This window comes from Stegodyphus dumicola, chromosome 6 (assembly GCF_044657685.1).
Source record: "Stegodyphus dumicola isolate Sdum_Otavi_A_Nest chromosome 6, ASM4465768v1".
NCBI classification, from domain to species: Eukaryota; Metazoa; Arthropoda; class Arachnida; order Araneae; family Eresidae; genus Stegodyphus; species Stegodyphus dumicola.
Genome location: NC_140773.1, coordinates 17772735 through 17792182, shown reverse-complemented (window position 1 = coordinate 17792182; position 19448 = coordinate 17772735). Strand labels below are relative to the sequence as shown.

Below are 19448 nucleotides of genomic sequence, written 5' to 3'. Positions count from 1 at the left end.
CTCTAGTATTGCATTTAGAATGCTGGTAGAGGCTTGTGTAGTGGTCTAAATGACCATTCAGCTGCTTGCATTAGGAGCAGATCCAAATATCCGAAAGACGAATATAAGATGTTTGGATTCTATGCAGTAAACCCCAGGTCAACCTCAATACCATTTACAACTTTCAAGAACTGTAGTGATATTTCCCACCTTTGCTAATGCAAAATGATGCAACAAAACAATTGTAACAGCTTGCAACAACAATAAAATCTTGGGCAGAGCAAATACACTGGGTCTACTATGTGTAGAATCTTTTGTATTATCAAGTCAATTGTTTGCTTTTTCGTTTTTCTGCTCAGTTATGGCTGTGCAGCACTAATTAGAAGTGATCAGTCAATGATTAATTTAAATGGAATTTACCCTTACAGAAGAAGCTGACAGAGTGCTGTAGAAATTACAATAAATTTCTATAGGAATTTCAAATTTTATTTCTCTTATCAAAAAGCTCTGATAAGCTTAATCTAAATAATTTGAATTTATTTGGTCATAAAAGTACCATTTATAATACTTTCATGCTTTTTTTTACATAATATTCACAACAGTTTTTGCATTATTATGTCACATTATTGTTTTCCTCTTATAATATTTTAATGCATAATATTTCAGAACTCTTGATAGTAGGACTATATGTTCCAACTTTAGTAAATCTACTAATTGATCCAGAAACATCTCAAGTAGCATCTTCATTTAGGCAGAAGGTACATGCTTATGCACTGCAACAGTTGATGAAAATTGGACCTCAGTATCCTCAAGAGTTTCGGACTGTTGTGAGCAGGAATTTGCGTTTAAAAACCAAACTAGAAACTTGCATACGTGCTGCTCAGATGGGATCAGACTTGAATAGGAATTCACCTGATTCTAGAACACAGATTTCCTCACGGACTGTATCTACACCTACTATTAAATTAAAAACTGACTTTAGCAATTTCACTGGTTGAGTTTTAAATGTCATTTGCAATGGCAGAATGAAGGTAACAAACCATATTAGATTGAAATTTTTTAAAATATGCATTAGTTTGTAATAAAATTTTATACCTTTTTTTTTTTTTTTTTTTTTTTTTTAAGTATGATTTGTGGCTTTCTTATTGCTGTTAACTAGCCCCACCTATATTAATGCTTTTTTGAATACTTGAAATATAGGTATATTGCTAAATAATGCAAGAAAGATAATATTAAAACTTTCAAATTTGATTTGCTTAGGAAAATATTTTATATTTACATATTCACATAACCAGAAATGCATATATTATCTTACTTAAGTTATAGTTTTGAAATGTGAATAATATTTGTAACTAATGTATCATGTTTTTATGAACCAGTTGTATTTTCTTGAGTGTGTACATTTATATTGTCATTTTTTATTTGCTGTATATATTAATTTTGCAGTTAAAATATTTTTAATCTTTATTTAACACTTTTATTAAAAGTTGCTTTTATGTGTGTCATAATTTTATAACCGATTTTGTTTTTTGTATATTTTAGTCTTGCAATCAAATGCATATGCATTGTTTTATAGATGAATATCCTTGTGTGTGTGAATATATAGTAACAAATTAGTTATGAATTTAAATAACACTGCAGTATATAATGGAAATGGTAATGCTATTGATATTTTCATGCAACTATTGAAAGACATTTATTATTATATATATTATATTTAGTTCTGCATAATATCATTGGTAATTAAAAAGTTCACAGACCATATTGAATAGCTTGGTATTATTGCTCTAAAATTTAACTTGGTAATTTTGTAAAAAAAGAAAAGGTATTATAGTTTTAATCTAGACTGTTATGTATGATTTTATATCAGTAGAATTAAAATATGATTAATAAAATGCGGTGCTATATATACATGCCATTTTCTCTTTGTATTGGTGTGTAAAGTTTTTCATGCTTCATATATTTTATGTGAATATCACACATTTTAGTTTAAAGATCATATAACGATTATTATATTTAATTAAATGCATCTGAATTAATTGTTGAAATTTTAAAAAAGTGGAAGTTTAAATTTTGAGAATAAATTCAAAAATCTTGGTCAGCGTAAAAGCGAATTTTTTTTTTATATAAAAGGTTATTTTTATTGAACATTTATCAGAATTTGAGATTTGTAAATAATTATAATAAGTTAAAATTTTTAATATAAACAAATTATAATGAATCAATTAAAAAAAATTAAGCTTTTTTATTCCTGTTATGCCTTGTTAACTGAAAAATAATTATTATATCTTAAAAGAATAGTTATTTTCACTATCTTATAACTTAAAGGAGTGAATATTCGTCATTAAAAATACAAAATGCTTGAAATACTTAACTGGAGGGAAATTGCCAAACTACTATTTAATCTTAGCATTTGTAATTAAACTAAAAAATAATTAGTTTCTTCATAATTAGTCTTACCATACATGGTTAAGTTTACTTCCTGAATGTTTTCTCCCCCTTTCTTATGGCATTTTTGTAGGGCATGCAAGGTTTTTCAGATTTTGTATCAATAAATTAATAATTTATTAATTCAGTTTATCATAAAGCTAACAGATTTTGGTTCATTTCCTTTTGGTTTAAAGTATATGTAATGCCATTATATTTGTTTGATATCCTAATTTGACGGTCACACTTATTTTTAGCAATTAATGGGATATCAAAATAAATAAATACAAAAATCCATCATGCTTTTATTCACCATTTGGAATTTAAACCTTGTATACTGTATTCATTATAAAGGCAGGTTGCTGAAATAAATTAGAAAGAAAGAATTTTTTTTTTTTTAAATAGATTTACTATTTTTAGATTTTTTTACTTTTTTAATATATTGACATATAATAAAATTTTAAAAAATGTAAATGGTAAGTATTTTATATGAAGCTATTTTAATTCTAAAAATGACTGAGATATGTTAACGTGATGTATTTATTTTGAAAAATGTATGTATTGAATATATGTATTATATATTAAAACATATTTATCTAAAATTTTAACATATTAATTAATGATAAATTTCAGTTATCCATTTCAGCGCAACCATTTTCAAATATGGGGAAAAATAAGTGTTTTAAAACACATTATATGTATGTAATTTTAAAATGAATTAAAATATTTTTTCTATTTTGTGGTTCTTTTCCTTAAGACTCTTTAGTAATGTATTCCATTAAAAACAAGTTTAAATTTAACTTAACTTTTTGCCCCATTTTGTTTAAAAAATCGTACAGAATGCTGTCATGAAATAAAATTGAAAATTAATTGTATAATTGAGGAATAGAAATATATAAAGATTAGTTAAATTTCACAGAATTACAATTTACTCCCAATTACTTTTTTTTCAATGTTTTAAATTTACCTGCAAGGTTTTTTGGTTGTTACTTATAGATTTCATAATGCTTAAATTAAATTAATTTTTCATCCTAACCTGCCAGTTACTTATGCCAAGAAATTTCTCTTATAACCTGCCTTACTTATTAATAACTTTAACAAAGTTTTAATGAGTGGTTTTGCTGATGTAAATGAATCTTTATTCCGTATACTAAAAATCCATGTGCTATATTCTATTCATCTGAAGGTGTTTTTTAAGTATTTATGTTTTTAAAGAATGTAATGATTGTTCCTTACTAAAATAATCGTATTTGAATTAAAATAAAAACAAATTTTCTGGACAAAATTTAAGCACAACACTGGTTGAATTTAAGGTAAACATAATTACTGAATGTATTACTTACTTTTATAACAATATAATTTTAAGGAAGGGTTAAAAAATCATTAATTAATAAAATGCCCATTCCTAAATGCTTTACTTTAACTTCATACAACATAAGAAGCAAATTATTACAGAATTAAGTATTTAGAAACTTTTATTTAGAAATTTTTTTACAATTCTGATAGTCTGAAAAATTATTCCAGACATAACATGAATTAACAGATCTTTGCCAGGGAAAATTAAATGCAAGTTGTACTGTAGAGGTAAAATTACCTTACCTGACAAAGATGAGTTAAAAATATAATACATACAAAGAAACAAATAGTATGTACACAAATCTCTGCAAGATTTTAACATCACAGAATCATTTTCTAACTCTGACCACATTCATTCCAGAATTTTCAAAGTTTTAAGCTTTTCATGAAGCTTGATGGCAATTTCTTCTGGTGCCTTGTTTCTAAGAAGTTTCCTATTATAAAATATAATAAAGTCACATTTAAAACATTTTTATGTAAAATGAATAAAAGTATTTTTTAAAAAAGTTATTAATACTTTCTTTAAAAAAATTATAAGTTAACCCTCTGGCTGATCATCCCGCGATTTCCATGGGCAACTCAAATGTAGCAAAATTTGCTTATCCCGTGATTTCTGCGGGCATAAGTTTTTCTTCCTTTATTGAGGAGCGCATCCCGTTTCTTCCCCATTTAACCATTGAAATAAATTATATACAGTATTAGGCGTTTAGTTTACATTTTGGCCAACAGATATTGTTAGTTGTCCACTAAATTGCGGCATTTGAAGGCATGTGGTATTAGTGCTCAAACTTCACTTTTAGCAACTTTTTTCTTACAGAAATGGCTGCTAGAAAAAGTTCAGCGATTATCTTGATTATTTAATTAAATTATTAATTAGATCAATAAATAGATTGAGTATTAATTAGATTTATTGAATCTGGTGCAAAAACTGTGAAGTTAGACTGCCTTGAACCCTGTTTTGAACTCTATCATACTAAACTGCATTTCTGAAGCATTTTTCCCTCAGCGCTTTATATTTTATTAAATTTTATACATTTTACTTTTTATATTATGCAATAAATAGAAATTAGCTGTAATTCGACTGAAATTTATTTTAAGAAAATATTTTTTGGGGGGTGATAACATCTGATATTGGTTTCTCTGGCAACTTAGTTTCTTATGATAAAAATCTATATAAAAAATATTTTCTATAAAGAAAAGTGCATTTTTCAATTCTTCAATATATATAGATTTAAAATATGGAAAAAAATATTTTTCTGAAGCGATTTTAGTCCACAAATTGAACAGTCAGAGGGTTAATCACTCAAAAGTTGAATGCATGGAGAAGAACTTAAACTACCAAAGTTTTATTTTTAATGACCTACACGATATACAAAAATATCTAAATATTAAAAAAAAAAAGAGTACAATCTGAAAATTTAAGATTACAGAATTTAAACTCTAGTCTTAGAACCAATTACCAAAACAGATCATCATTCTGATTTTTCTTTTTATGAAAGTAAACACTAAAAATGGATGCATCAGCTGCACTGGCCAGAAAGGCTAAATGCTTAACAAATCTTGTATTAAATCTAAAAAAAAAGCCACAAAATTTTCCCTGAGAACATGTAGTTGGAGATCTTTTTGTGGATGAAAAACAGTAATAAAAATGAAAAGAGGAAATATATTACTGAAGAAATGATAGCAAAATTTATATGCAGGATTTTCTACTTGTGATTTAATGTTTAGAATCTGAATCAGTAAAATCAGCATTTTCATTAGAGAAGGAATGCTTTACAGCTTCAAAATGTTTAATTATTTTGTTAATAGAATCTAAAGGATAACAAGTGAATGCTCACATGTTTAAAAATTTTGTGAAGTTTAATTTGGCCCACATTTGAGATTTTATGTTCCAAATATTTCTGAAGAAAATAATATAGATTAATCAATAGCTGTTCAACATTTTAGTTCTTGAATTGACATTCTGAGCATAGCAAGAACATCCTTGCAGAAGAATTAAAAGCTAGAAGTTACAACTCCCTTTTACACTGCACAACTTGATGTTTTTACTGTCATAAGCAAAGACAACACTATTTCTTCAAGGTATAAATTTCTAAGCATACGAACGCATGAGATCTAAGAATATTTGGCCTCAACTATTATCTTTGCATGAAAACACAATTCGTAAAATTTACAGAGCTTGCATTTTGATCAGCATTATTATCAGTAGCTAATGTAAGTGGCAAATTCTGCATTAATTATACAAATTCCTTTCTCGTAGAATCTACCATGCACTTAACCACTGTGCATAGCAAAGCTTTCCTCATGCGTCAGTTTTTGTATGAGTGTGTATTTTTGGCAGAATTGGGAAACATTGATTGAAAATAAGAATTTAAATGGTCATCACTCAAGTTGCCCTAGAAATGAACAGCTGTGCAATTATAACACAATTGTTAACACTTCTTAAGAAAAATGATGATACTATCTTCAAAGTACATTTCATTTTTATGAGATCCTGTTGTTATTAGACTGCAGTTGTTGCATGCAGTTGTCACAACTGCACATAGAACATAACACATAATATTTATTTAAAAAAAATTTTGAAACAAGAAAACATGGTCACTTTTCACTATACCTACTGGCAACTTCATGGGTGACAAAAAACAGATTTATAAATTTTTTAAAAAAAATTCTAATACACATTTTATAAAGAAAATTACTTATAGCTGAAACTTTTACAGCAGCAGAAAACGCTGTAAAAAATGTAAAATTACACAAATAATGTTTAATTTTGTACATAAATAGATGATTTTAGTATAAATTATATGTGAAGTTTTATTTTTCTGTATAATGCAAGATGAAAATTTAGAGAGACAATACTCTGCCAGAAAAATAACAATACAAGGGCAAGAGTGTTTAACTTTGAGTAAATGGTTAGCTCACTAATTTGGCGAGATATTGCTAAGCTGGCAACAGTTTTGGTGACTAATTTTTGTCAAAAAATTTGGCAACATTTTGGTTCAGTCCTTGAGTAACTGTAATGAATATTGTAACTAAATAACTATATTTGATTTTCTGTGAAACTGTAACCATATTCGGGCCTCATATCCCTTCCAGTAATTTTGACAAGCAGAAAGTATTAGAAATATCATGGCTGTCGGGTGAAAACTATGTAAGACCAGAGAGAGCATCTGTTATCAGTTTTTTGCTCAACATGAGTTTGGAGTACTGAGATACCTGCAGGTTAGCTTTACTCTTTAGATGCGCTTGGCATCGCGTTGTGTTTAACGTTCTGAGTAGTTTGAAGTGTCACTACTGATTGTACTCTGTGAGAATGTGATGAATTCTTCACATAGTCGTGCACTGCACGACTATTTTTGTGGAAAGTTCCAGAAACGTGATGTGTTACTTTTGGAAAAATAAATTATATCAAGCTATCATGAATTTTGTGTGCATACAATCTACTTGTATTATGAACCTGTATGCATGCAACATTATAGTTTAAAAAGTTTTTTTTTTTTTTTTTTTCTTTTTTTTTTTTTTTTCTTTTGCTTTAAAATCATTTGGAAAACATGCTTAATAACATTTATTATTTTTGTTTCAATTTCACAACTAAAATATTTAAAACTAATACATAACAATAACATTTTTTAAAAAGTAAACAATTTGGAAACTAACTTTAGACATGAATAGAAAATAGATCTCCTATAACTCGCATATACATACCATGGGAACTGTTGCAATGGGTAATTATGGATAAAAGAAACAAATCATGAGAAGTTTTTTCTTTTCTGCAGTCTAATCCCTGCTTCTTAGTAACAGTTTCAAAATTTTTAAATTGTTTTTCAAGGTTAGACAGTGTACTTCTTGAAAAATTCAGCCATATTGCTACTTTCATAACTGTCTGCCATTTTCCTACTTTGCTAACAGCTCAAAAATTCTTTCAAATGATAGTTTAGCATCATACAAAAAAGTATTTTGATTCAATACACACTGAAATACAACCCTACAAACTTTGCAGGGAAACAAAATCTGTGCAAAGGAATTGCTATGAGTCTAAATGTCATTATTTGCATTTCAGAAGCACAATGGGCAAACTGCATTGGGTAATAATTACTGTGTTAAGTCTTTGTCCACTCTATGAAGAATTAAACAAACTGGCTATTGAAATAATATTACTTTTATGCATGTAAGGATTATTTAAACACACCAGATTAAACATCTGGTTGTAATAAAAGTTCTTCACCAAAAAAGTTTCTTAAAAAAGATGACAGCAGTACCTTTAGTGCAGATAGTAATTCACCACCCAAATCTATGATGTTCTGTCAGCGTTTTGATGGTTTTTCAAAGCCTTAGAAATTTAGTGGTCACGAGTTCAAAAACAGTTCAACCTCATTTTGGATGTCCTGTGCAGAATGATAGATAGCATCAGCAAGATGTAGCTGCAGGTATGAAAACAGGTAGAAGTCTGAAGGAGTGATGTCTGTGCTATATGGTGGTCATGGCAAAAGATCCCATTCAAGTCCATACAGAGTTCAACTGGTGAATGCAGACACATTATTCTGATCGAACATTAACTTTTTGCTCTGGAACTCAGTTTGATGTTTTCCCTTGATAGCAGTGTCAACACAGACTAACATCTTGCTGACGAGGGTTTTACTATTTTCCAGATACTCTTTGCGAATAATACTACGGCAGTTCCACTAGATACAAAGCATGATCTTTTTGTTAGTCAAATTGTGCTTTGTGACGCTGATGACGGGCTCACCAGGTGCAGATCAACCTCCTTTTCGGCCTGTGTTGTTGAAGTAAATCCACTTTTTATCACAAGTGACAATACGGTCCAGAATTTTGACCTTGTGTTGATATTCGAGCAGATTAGTGCAGACCCGAACATGTCTGCCTCTATCTACTCAAGTCAGCTCATGCAGCACCCAGCAATTAAACTTGTACATTAAGTTTATGCGATGCATAGCGCACCTAATGGACATAGACTAACATCTAACTCCTTAGCAAATTCTCGAGTGGTTGTACACTAATCTTCTCCCTCGAGTTCTTGCAGGTGGGCCTCATCAACATCAGTAGGCTGGCCAGAGTGCTCTATTTCTTGAATGTCATAGTCCTTGTTTTTTAACCTTCACATACAACATGCAGGGTTGCCACTCAAACAGGAGAATGAAATTCCCTGACTTTTCCAGGTGTATTTTAAGAAAATTCCAGTCTATCTGCAGAATGCGTGTTGGCTGTGCTGAGAGGTAAATAAACTCTTCGTCATCCATAATGCGTCAAGCGTGTTCAAGTGAAACTTCTGCAGGGCGGCCTTAACGCGCCTCAAGTGTTCTTCTACATTTTAAAACTTTTAAATGTTTCAAACGCTTTCTAAATGTTTTATTTGTTTGAGTTTTTATTTATTTTTTGTTTTTTTGTTTTAATACCTCCTAGAGGGCAGTACTAATCAGGCATTCTATTTCTCATTGAATTCCCCCCTCCCCCAGGTTTTATGAATATTCGTGCCATTTTACATAAGATAGAAAACAGTGAAAGGTTTTCAATGTCTCAGCAGAAAAAGAGAAAAAATGAGGTTCTGAATTGGAAAGACAAGAAGGATATACATTTGATGAGTACAGTCCATAATCTCTATGACTGATGTTGAAACACGAAAAAGAACTGTAAAAAAAAACAATAATTGTAAAAAATTACAACAAAATGGGAGGAGTGGACTGCTTGGATCAGATGTTATCAAATTAATCCTGCTGTTAGAAATAAGCAAAGATAGTATTACTTTTCCATTACGCTTCATTTCCTTATAATTTTACTTAATATTCATTTAAATTCATCCACTATGAAAGTTATGTATGTACAGAGAAAACAACATTACATGTGAAAACCAAAGGGTCGCTGGGGAGAAATTTTCACGGACAGGAGAGGACGGCGAAAGGATTAATTATGGTATGACTTGAAAGCATAAAATTTGCCAATTACATATGACAAAATCGCTTTCCCAAAGCATTACTGTTTTAACTATAATTGCAGTTGTTTTCTCCACTGAAGATTGAGATTAGAATCTGCCCAATCTGGATTAAAAAATGTCTTTTTTTGGAGATATTTTGCAGCTAAGCGAAAGAAGAAATATATTTAATGATATCTTTAAATAAATCCAGGTATTTTACATTTATTTAGCAGCACACATAAGCAAAATATATGTGCATTAAATTTCGTGATGGTATGTCATCATACTTCTAGAATTATTTGCAGGAGTATGCCAGAGAACACTGCCTAAAATTTGAAAGGATTATTAACTCATAATAAAGATAGAGGGAAGAAGGAACATTAAATTATATGAATAACATTAAAATAAAGTTGATTACTTAAATTGAATTATTGATTACCTTGGCAAATATAGTTAGTTAAATTAAATGGTTAACCTAGATGACTGCTTACTATTTTTTTATTTTACTACAAAATGGAAAATAAGACATTTGTTAAAAAGATAAAATAGGGTTAAAAGATTTTGTGGGAAAATTCTAGTATACGGTACATCCTTGACATTTTTTTGAAAATTGTCGCCAACACCAAAATGGCCCATTTACCACTCATCATAAATGTTGGGTTTACTGTTCATAATAATGTTGCCAAATCCTGTGTGTGCTGTATACTGGAAATGAACCGACTTTGTTTTATACGAGAATGGAAAGACATTTTCTTTTGTTCAACATGCACTGCACATACCCATGCGAATCTCTCGATTCTCGATGAAACCAGAGTTGCTGAAAACTTGCTTTGCCTTTCTAAAAGACAATCTGATTGCAGCTGCAAAAACTGGCTCTACATCAGCTGCCTGAATGACGCTCATACGATACATAATTCGTGAAGAAAAGTGATCGCTTCCAACACTGGTTTAAAAATTGCTTTTTGGCGGGAATGCCATATGAAATTCCCCGACTTTTCCAGATTTTGACTAAAATATTTAAATTCCCTAATTTTCCCCTGACTTTTTCCAGTTTTTCAGGTTTTCCAGGTAGTGTGGCAACCCTGAACATGATACAACATTAGTACCTCAAACATGATTTGGTTACATTCTGTAGCTGACTTTTTGCAACAGAACTGGAAGTAAATAATGATTCTACTCTGGTAGCATGACAGTTCCATTTCAGACACCTTGTACTTAATGATAACGATTTTTACAAATTTCACAACACAATATTCTAAAGCAAGTCTCTTTCTTTCAAATGCCAAAAAATTTTGACAAAATATGATTAAACATGCCAACACGAACTGTTTGCACAGAAGATATATGCGATGGTAAAAAACTTTTGTTAAAACCTGATAATAACTATACAACATCTATCTAATCAAAATCCTTCAAATAACATACCTCAAAACATTAATACATCACATAAAATAAATATTATAACGATGCAAAAATTTATATTAAAATCTTGAAGAATAATTTTATATTAAAATCTTGATTTAGGCAAATCTGCCATAAATCATAAAAGTTATAATACATATTGTATGATGGTTATTGCACAATTATACATGAAATTAAAATGTTCTCGTAACAAGGTATCTTATACATTCATAAGGCATTTAAATTAAAATATGAGTAGCATAACAAATGTGACTCAAATATAATAGTTTCCTGAAATGAAAAGATATGCTTAATATAAAGAACTAGATTAAAAGACAATCATTGAAGGGAAAGTCATTAACTACAATATATAAGTGTAATAATTACCTTAAGCATTTGGAGATTTTTGAACAGTATTCCATTTCCTGAGCTTTTAAATGGCCAGAATGTACAATCTAAAATTGAATGTATTTTTTCGGTAAAACTTCTAATCTTAATATGGATATTATATTTTAATACAATTTGATATTCAAACTTAATAATAATATGCCACAAACAAACTTAAATAAATTTATGAAACTGATTTTTAAAGATACCAGATAGTATTTAACACATTATGAACATTCATCCCATATTATGATTAAAAGCTATGTTAATTAATGCAAACAGAACTTGACCACTCTCTTAAGCATCCCTATATTAAATAATGAAGAGTCTGTAGGTATATTCTTCACACAAATATTCTTATGAAAAAACAATGCCATCTAAAAGCCCCAAATTTTAAACATGCATATTCCTCCACCTAAACATCTGCACCTCAAAGCCAAATTTTGACTTTTTAATTCATATTTTATGCAAATTTATGAATATTTGATAAATAAATTCAATTTAAAAGCAATGTGTTTCCATTCAGGAAAGCATAACTTTCAAACTGAATCAGCAAATTCATGTGTTGTCACTGCCAGAAATAATATTTTTATTTTTGATGTGCCAATGTGTTAATTACCATTTGGCAAAGCATAAAATGTTTAACTTTCAAATTTAATCTATGTGTTACTGATTAACAAACCAAACAATTTAAAAGCAATAAAAACACTTCTTAATATTTTTACTTTTTAATCTGGTTGATTTAAATGAAAATGAATTTACTTCAAAATATACCTTATTAAAACATTAAATATTTTATAAAATTACACTAGATGGACTCATTAAAACCATTAGATATTTTTTTCTTTTTTTAATGTTATTTACTATTCGTTTCTTTTTTACAATTTTATGCAGCTGGCCCTACAAGCAGCCTGGTGATAAATCAAAATCTGTTAGAAAGGAAATACATATTTTTGTTAACTTCAAAATTTTCACACAGCAACTACATGAAGGACACTGTTGGTAAGCAATAACTATACAGAAGGGAATGAATAACCATTTTAAATTTCATAACATAATAATTTTTTTATCCTACTCAAATGCATATTTGTTGCTTAATATGCAAGCAAGTAACATCAAATCAAATAATTTGTTTTAAATAGAATTTATAAAATGTTATATTAAAAAAAGCTAATAGTGTCAACATCACATAATTTAGTCTTCATGGCATTAACTGAATTGCTCTGAAAAGTAGATAGGGCAATGACTAAAAGCTGCAGAGCAGTGTTTAAGAGGCACAACATTTTGGGGAAGGAAGGAATGATTAAAAAATGATGCATATAACAAATAAAACAGGAAAAGTGGATACCAAAGATATATGGAAGATGCAATACTTCAATTATAAAAATCAACTGCCAACTAATTGATGCAATTATGGATATTGCATGAATTAGCTACAACACATATCATAAATGTGATTTTGAATGTCATTTTCAATGTGACTTTATTTTATGTGTTATACAATACACTGTTGTCTTTTGAACTTGAATATTGACCTGATTACTACAAGCATTATTTATAGCAACCTAATACAAAGGACTGATATACATAAAATATATTCACAGTATATCATAATAGGTATCATGTCAGCAGATGGTATAGTGGTTAGAGGAGCTGATTCAGATACTGAAGGGCCCAGATTCAAATCCCAGAGAAGGCATAGTTGTAACTGTCTGTCCCTTCATAGGTAATGGTGGCTGCCTATTAGGTACCTCCACAATAAAATGGCCATCACTTTTGGTCTAGGGAGTGGCCAATGTTGGAAAAAAAGAAAAAAACAAGACCCCACCATTCGCAAAAAAAAAAAAAAAAAAAAAAAAAAAAAAATAATAATAATAATAATAATAATAATAATAATAATAGGTATCATAATGTCTGATGTCATGATATGTTATCAAACTGACATCAGGATATGGTGAAAGGAAACATTCAGGTGAATTTTTTCATTGTTCAAGAGTTAAATGATATTTCCCCATAAAAGTTTGTTATAGTTCAGTCTGAATTGGCTCAATGCTACAACATTCTTTAGGACACTGAAAATCTGACAGCATACATCAGCAGAATGAATTCAAGCAACTTCAAAGAACTCTCTATTCTATTCCATCAAACAGTTTTGCAGAGTATTTCAAAAGTTGCTCTAATAATGCAACATGGTACAGCATTCCTGTACAATATGGTACAGGAAAATTACTCTGAAGGTGAATGCATTCTTATAGATTTAAATATGTTATGTTAATAGAAACCACGGTCACACAATATTCTCAGTTATATTACACATATGAAAGATACAAACATGCATTCAAATAATTTTCACTAGTTTTGAAACTTAAAATCAACTTCAGATTCAGGTCAAACAGAAGCACTCTTATATTTAAATCAGTTAAATCAGAAAGAAGCCAATAGTGTGTTCATTACTAGAACTACCAGTCTATCAAAATAATGCAATAATGGATATTTCCTCTTGGCAGCAATGGGGGTCTATTAAACAGTAATAATTCTAAGATTGATTACCATAATTTCACTCTGCAAGAGCTTATAACATATCACATATTCTGGAAAATTCATTTGTCAGAATTTTATTATAATAACAAATTTCATATTAAAATATTTCACTAATATTAAAAAAATTAGTTTATTTATGTTTTAATATATATTTTTACTAAATATGCATACATAATTCTTGAAATGCAGAAGAAATATGATTTATACAATTTTAACTTGTCTGAAATTTTAAAAAAAGTTTATTTTAAAGATATACATACATCTTTTGAAATACCAGCCAGCAAAGCTACATTGAAGCCATAACTTTTTGGACATACACCATCAATAAATTTATATAGAAAGGTAACACGTTCCAATGCTGGACATTCACTATCTTCTTCAACCATGTATGCCTGAAAAAGAAAGCAAAGTACTTTTAGGTATATTATTTTAAGATATATAGGTATAAAAAGTTATAACTATTTAAAATATTATCACAATCAGTACAGTACAAAGTACCTTGATAAAATATTATTAAATGCAGTACAAAGTCTAGAATCTGGAATTGTCTGAGCTTTGGCAAATCTTTTATACATTTCCATACTTTATATCATAACTTTAAATCTAAAGGGATCATATGAGAAATTATGAAATTTGAAATATGAAAGAGATATAATTTCTTGTTCAGTTACAAAGTTTTACTGCTCAAGTCCTATAATTGCTATGGCCAGAATTCCCATTAAATAAACAACTGAAATCTTTACACTGGTGGCAATCATCAGAAAGGATAGCAATATTTCTGGATTTAAAAATATACTGTACTTTCACCTTACACTACATGATTGAAGACTGGGGCACTGTCAACTTAATAAAGACTTCAGCTATATTATCTTCATCTTGAATAACCACTTCATGAAATTAAAAAATGTGACTCAAAATCAGATGATTCGGAAAATGAGATTTTCCCATCCACTGACTAATGACTGAGGTAGTATAATCACAATGGAAAACTTTAGTTATATCGTTTACATTTCTTCTCATATTCCCTAAATTACGAATTCTGCTTTTTAATACGATGAAAATAAAATTAATAAATAGTAAGTAAAATAAAATAAAGCACAAATATTAACAAATTAAACATTCTTTAGTCTTCATATAAAAATCTAAAAACATTTATAGCAGATTAAGGCAAATCAGATCAAATTAAATTTAAAAGAAAAAGATCAATAAAATGTAGTAATGTAGATCAATAAAACGTAAAAAACACTAGGATTGAGAGAATGGAATTGGCAAAACTTAAGTTTCATTAAGTTAAAAGTGCTAAAAATTAAAATCTGGGAGATTCAGTGATTTATTAGATCAGGAGATGTGGTTAAAAACTGGGAGATTTGACAGCCACACATTCTTTACTTTATTGTACTGCAGTTTTCAATAACAACAAAGACTTTTCATATGCGACAATCGGTTAAAATGTAAAAGCCACTTTATATTTACATCCATTAAAAAATAACATAACGCTATTCTCACTTTTCTAGTTACTAAAAGCTAAATTTACAATATATATAAATTTAACATTTCATTTGAAAAATAATAAATAACATTAAATGCCTAAAATTAGAGTATATTTGATTATGGTACTCAGAGCTGAATATCTATTTAGTCAAAAAGGTGCTATCCTCAAAATTATGTTTTGATCATAAAAGACTCAAGTTTAAATTATTCGATTAGTTATGTGGATTAAATAAAATTAAGTTTGCAAATATGGTTAAAGAAGATTCTTTTATTTATTTGTGGTAGGGACAAAAAATTACTGTTTAGACATATAGTACGTCAATGATCTGGGTTTATCAAGACTTCAGCGATTCCAGAAATTTACGGGTTTTAGATCATCCATTTAAATCTAGTTAAGATGACAAACAGACATGAGAATACTGCAGCTTTACTTATTTCTTATGTCAGATAGGAGAATGTGAACTCTCCAAGAGGACTAGCACCAGAGCTGGTGCAGCCACAAGCAGCAGAGTTTAGGAACCACAGGAGTTATACATGACATCAAATATATAATGCAAGCCCTATACCCTTCCCTGAAACATTCAATAGCCTGAAAGTGTGATCTTGCCATCATCAATACAACTCCAATTATTGGCTTAGGTGTGACAGCATTTGCTTTTTTATATTCTTCATTTCTAGATTCTGTGGGTAAGAGAAAGAGATATTTGGGGGGGGGGGCTGGTGCTTGGATGTCTAGATAGTAGATATCCAGGTTTTAGACTTTGTACTGCCATAAGTATAAGCAATTTTCTTGATAATTTTATAAGTAGCAGCAATTTATATGCACCTATATTCCGGCGTAAAACGTGCACCTATGATTCCACACTCCATTTTGTAATTTTTAGGTATTTGCTGTATAACGTGCACTCTGTCACCAAATGCATCATGCCAGTGTAGAGACTGACATAATTTGAAACCCTTTTAAAAATGTATGCTGTATAAACATGCACTCTTTCGCTAAATGCATCATGCCAGTCTAGAAATAGTGTGTGAGTGGGTAATAAAAGCATGGAATGAAATTGAAACTGACATAATTCAAAAGCTTTTTAAAAATATATAATATTTAACACTCTAGCCTGAATGGAAGATAATAATTTATTTATGGATCAGAACAGTGAAATGGTGACGATGATATAGAATGAGATGATATGCATGAAGATATTACGGACAACAAATAGGATGAACTTTTCATGTAACCTGATAATGAAAATTTTTAAGTTTGTAAGGTATGTCATTTCTTTCAGATAAGCAGCATTTTAGGTACTTGCAGAAATCTAACTTTTCCCTATTTTTAAATCTATAATTTTTATATTCAGCATCAACACACACCCAAAAATTTCAACTTTATTTTTTGTATTAGAAGTGAGCGGTATACGTAGGAATATACGGTCTTCATAATTTGCATATTTAGATTGGAAAACAACACATTTGGAATTTTAGACCTATGGTTCTCTAATGCTTGAATTTGTACGTAATTAAAAAATTATCTGGCTGTAAGTTTTCACATTAATACATAATTTGTACAAAGTGCCATAATCACAAAGAATAATATACACATTTTAATTGAGAATGTGAAAGTGTGTGTTTGGAAACAGACATATAAGATAATTATCATTTTTGACTGAAAACAACTTCAGAAAATTATCACAATTCTTGACTAAAAACTTAGGAGAAAAAAATTATCACATCTTTACTCAGCAAACTACCATCTGGGTTTCACAGCAGAAATATGAAATAATCCTCAGAAAAATAATATATATTTTTACACAACATAAGAATTAATTTTTGCCTCTGATTGAAAGAATGCAATATTAAGAAATTGAAACAAAATCATTTTCTACAACAATAATTTTAACAAGAAACTATTCGTATTAATTAAAATTTCTTATATACATAATTATTAATATAATATTAAATTAATCCCCATTAGAAATAACATACCATGTGACCAAGACCAACCGTTGGATGAGAATAAAACTTTTCAACTAAATTATGGTAATGAGTAGAAAATAAAGTTCTACAACCAACAGTGTTAGCTAAGTAATCTAAAACAGCACATGCAATGGCTGTACCATCATAAGTAGCAGTTCCTCTACCTGAAAAATAAATAAATAAATAAAACATGAATATTTGCTCAACATGATAAAAATTACATTATACATTTATTATTAAATGGTAAACTACATAAAATTAATGAAGGTTGTATATATGTGTTTGAATGTATCTCAACACATGGCAGCTACACTTATTAAGTATCTAAAATTCTATTCAGTATATATTATATAAAAAATATAGCTTACTTACAAATATAACTGCTTGGATTTTGTGCTGCTGCTTTAAGAAACAAGTTTATTAAAAGCTATAATACATTTTATTTGAATGGTAAAGTAAATACCATTTTGGATATTTTACCAAATAGGTGGCTCAGACTATGACTTTAACTTTAGATGTTACACATATTTACAGAAAATGTTACATGCATTTGATCTGTATGTCAAGTACCCATAACATTTCTTCAGCAACTAAATAACGCTCACGCATGTATACAAGTTTTTCAAAAGTATCGGACAAAATATAAATGCAAAATAAGCAGATTTTGTAATGGAATAGGTATGCAGAAAAGGCACATTCAGGTGGTTCAGGGCATTATTTAAATGGCAGATAAAAGCAGTCTGCTGGCATAAAATATCACTCTTTATGTGGATTTCAAGCAGCATATAACCTTACACAAATGTGGAGCTCACCAAACATGCATTTTGTCTATGTGGCTGCAGACAAATATACAGTGCAGCTTTCTAGAGGAGGTATACAGGATTATTCTTAGCGTGATTCTTTAACACAAAGAAACTCATCTTTGTAAACTGATCAAAATATTGGCAATATTGTTTATTATCAATATTTAAACAAATTTTATAATTACATGTAAACAATGTTTGATAAATATTGGAATCACCAATTCTGATCAGATTTCTTTGGATTAATGAAATTTTGTCAAAAAAGTTTCCAAATTAAACACTAAATATGGAAGTCAGATATCATAAAACAAGAATATGGTAAGATATGTGCTTTATTTTCATGTAATTGTACATATAACATTATCAGAAACTTAATGACATTATATTAATGTTAATATATTTGGAAAAAAAGAAAAATCCCGAAGAAATCCAAATATTACCAATTCAAATAGTGTCAACCTAAGACCATTTTAACTGCCTGAGCATTATAACCACCTTTATCTGATAATGAGACATTTTTGCTTTTTTTATTTTCTTTTAATAAATGGAAGTTTGTGAAAATAGGAACTAAAATAAGTAATTATAACAAATTTATCCAATTAAATGCAATAGCATTAAAACACATTTCTTCATGAGCAGATCACAAAAGCAATGCCCGTCAGAGGGCTGCCAGTAAAATAATGATTAATTGCCAGACCTAGAGGCACACATTGTAAGAAAGCACAGCTTAATAAATGCTCTAACATCCTTTCCTCTACCTCAACAAAAACAACAAAACATACACACACACAAAAGGGGGAGAGTGAGAGAGAGATTTGACAGATCTGAAGTTGACCCCAGAGTTACAATTCTTCACCATAAAAACTGTAAAAGTTGACATACATGCTGCACAACCTTGAATTGCACATATACAGCAATACAGCAACAGAAAAACAAGACAGAAAAACATATACAGCAAAATAAAACTCTCAGTGCAAAATTTCCTGTCTAAATTTCTTTCTGGGAAAATACAGCAGTTTAGTATAGTGCAGTGATCTTAAATTCAAACTGCTTGCAGGCCGAATGCTTGATTTAAAAGCAGCTGATAGTCCAAAACGTTTTTAATACAATTTAAAACATTTTTAACAAAACAAAAATTTATAAATTAAAAAATAAAACAAATT

The 19448-nt window shown here is 29.2% G+C and overlaps 2 protein-coding genes across 7 annotated transcripts in view; one reads left to right on the top strand and one right to left on the bottom strand.

Annotated features, from left to right (window-relative positions):
* Positions 1–2792, top strand: part of LOC118190182 (HEAT repeat-containing protein 5B) — a 104714-nt gene extending 101922 nt beyond the window's left edge. For all 6 annotated transcript variants that reach the window (XM_085818148.1, XM_085818149.1, XM_035360961.2 and 3 more), the window contains one exon: positions 646–2792. In XM_085818148.1, the coding sequence (XP_085674274.1) occupies positions 646–977 (332 nt within the window). In that variant the 3' untranslated portion in view covers positions 978–2792. The remainder of the gene's footprint in view (positions 1–645) is intronic.
* A 1071-nt stretch (positions 2793–3863) lies between these two features.
* The window catches only part of Msh6 (DNA mismatch repair protein Msh6), a 109351-nt gene continuing 93766 nt past the window's right edge, over positions 3864–19448 (bottom strand). The window contains exons 26-29 of the mRNA XM_085818150.1: positions 17492–17646; positions 14281–14412; positions 11480–11547; positions 3864–4196 (exon numbers count right to left, since the gene is read on the bottom strand). Coding sequence (XP_085674276.1) covers positions 4115–4196; positions 11480–11547; positions 14281–14412; positions 17492–17646 — 437 coding nt within the window. The 3' untranslated portion in view covers positions 3864–4114. The remainder of the gene's footprint in view (positions 4197–11479; positions 11548–14280; positions 14413–17491; positions 17647–19448) is intronic.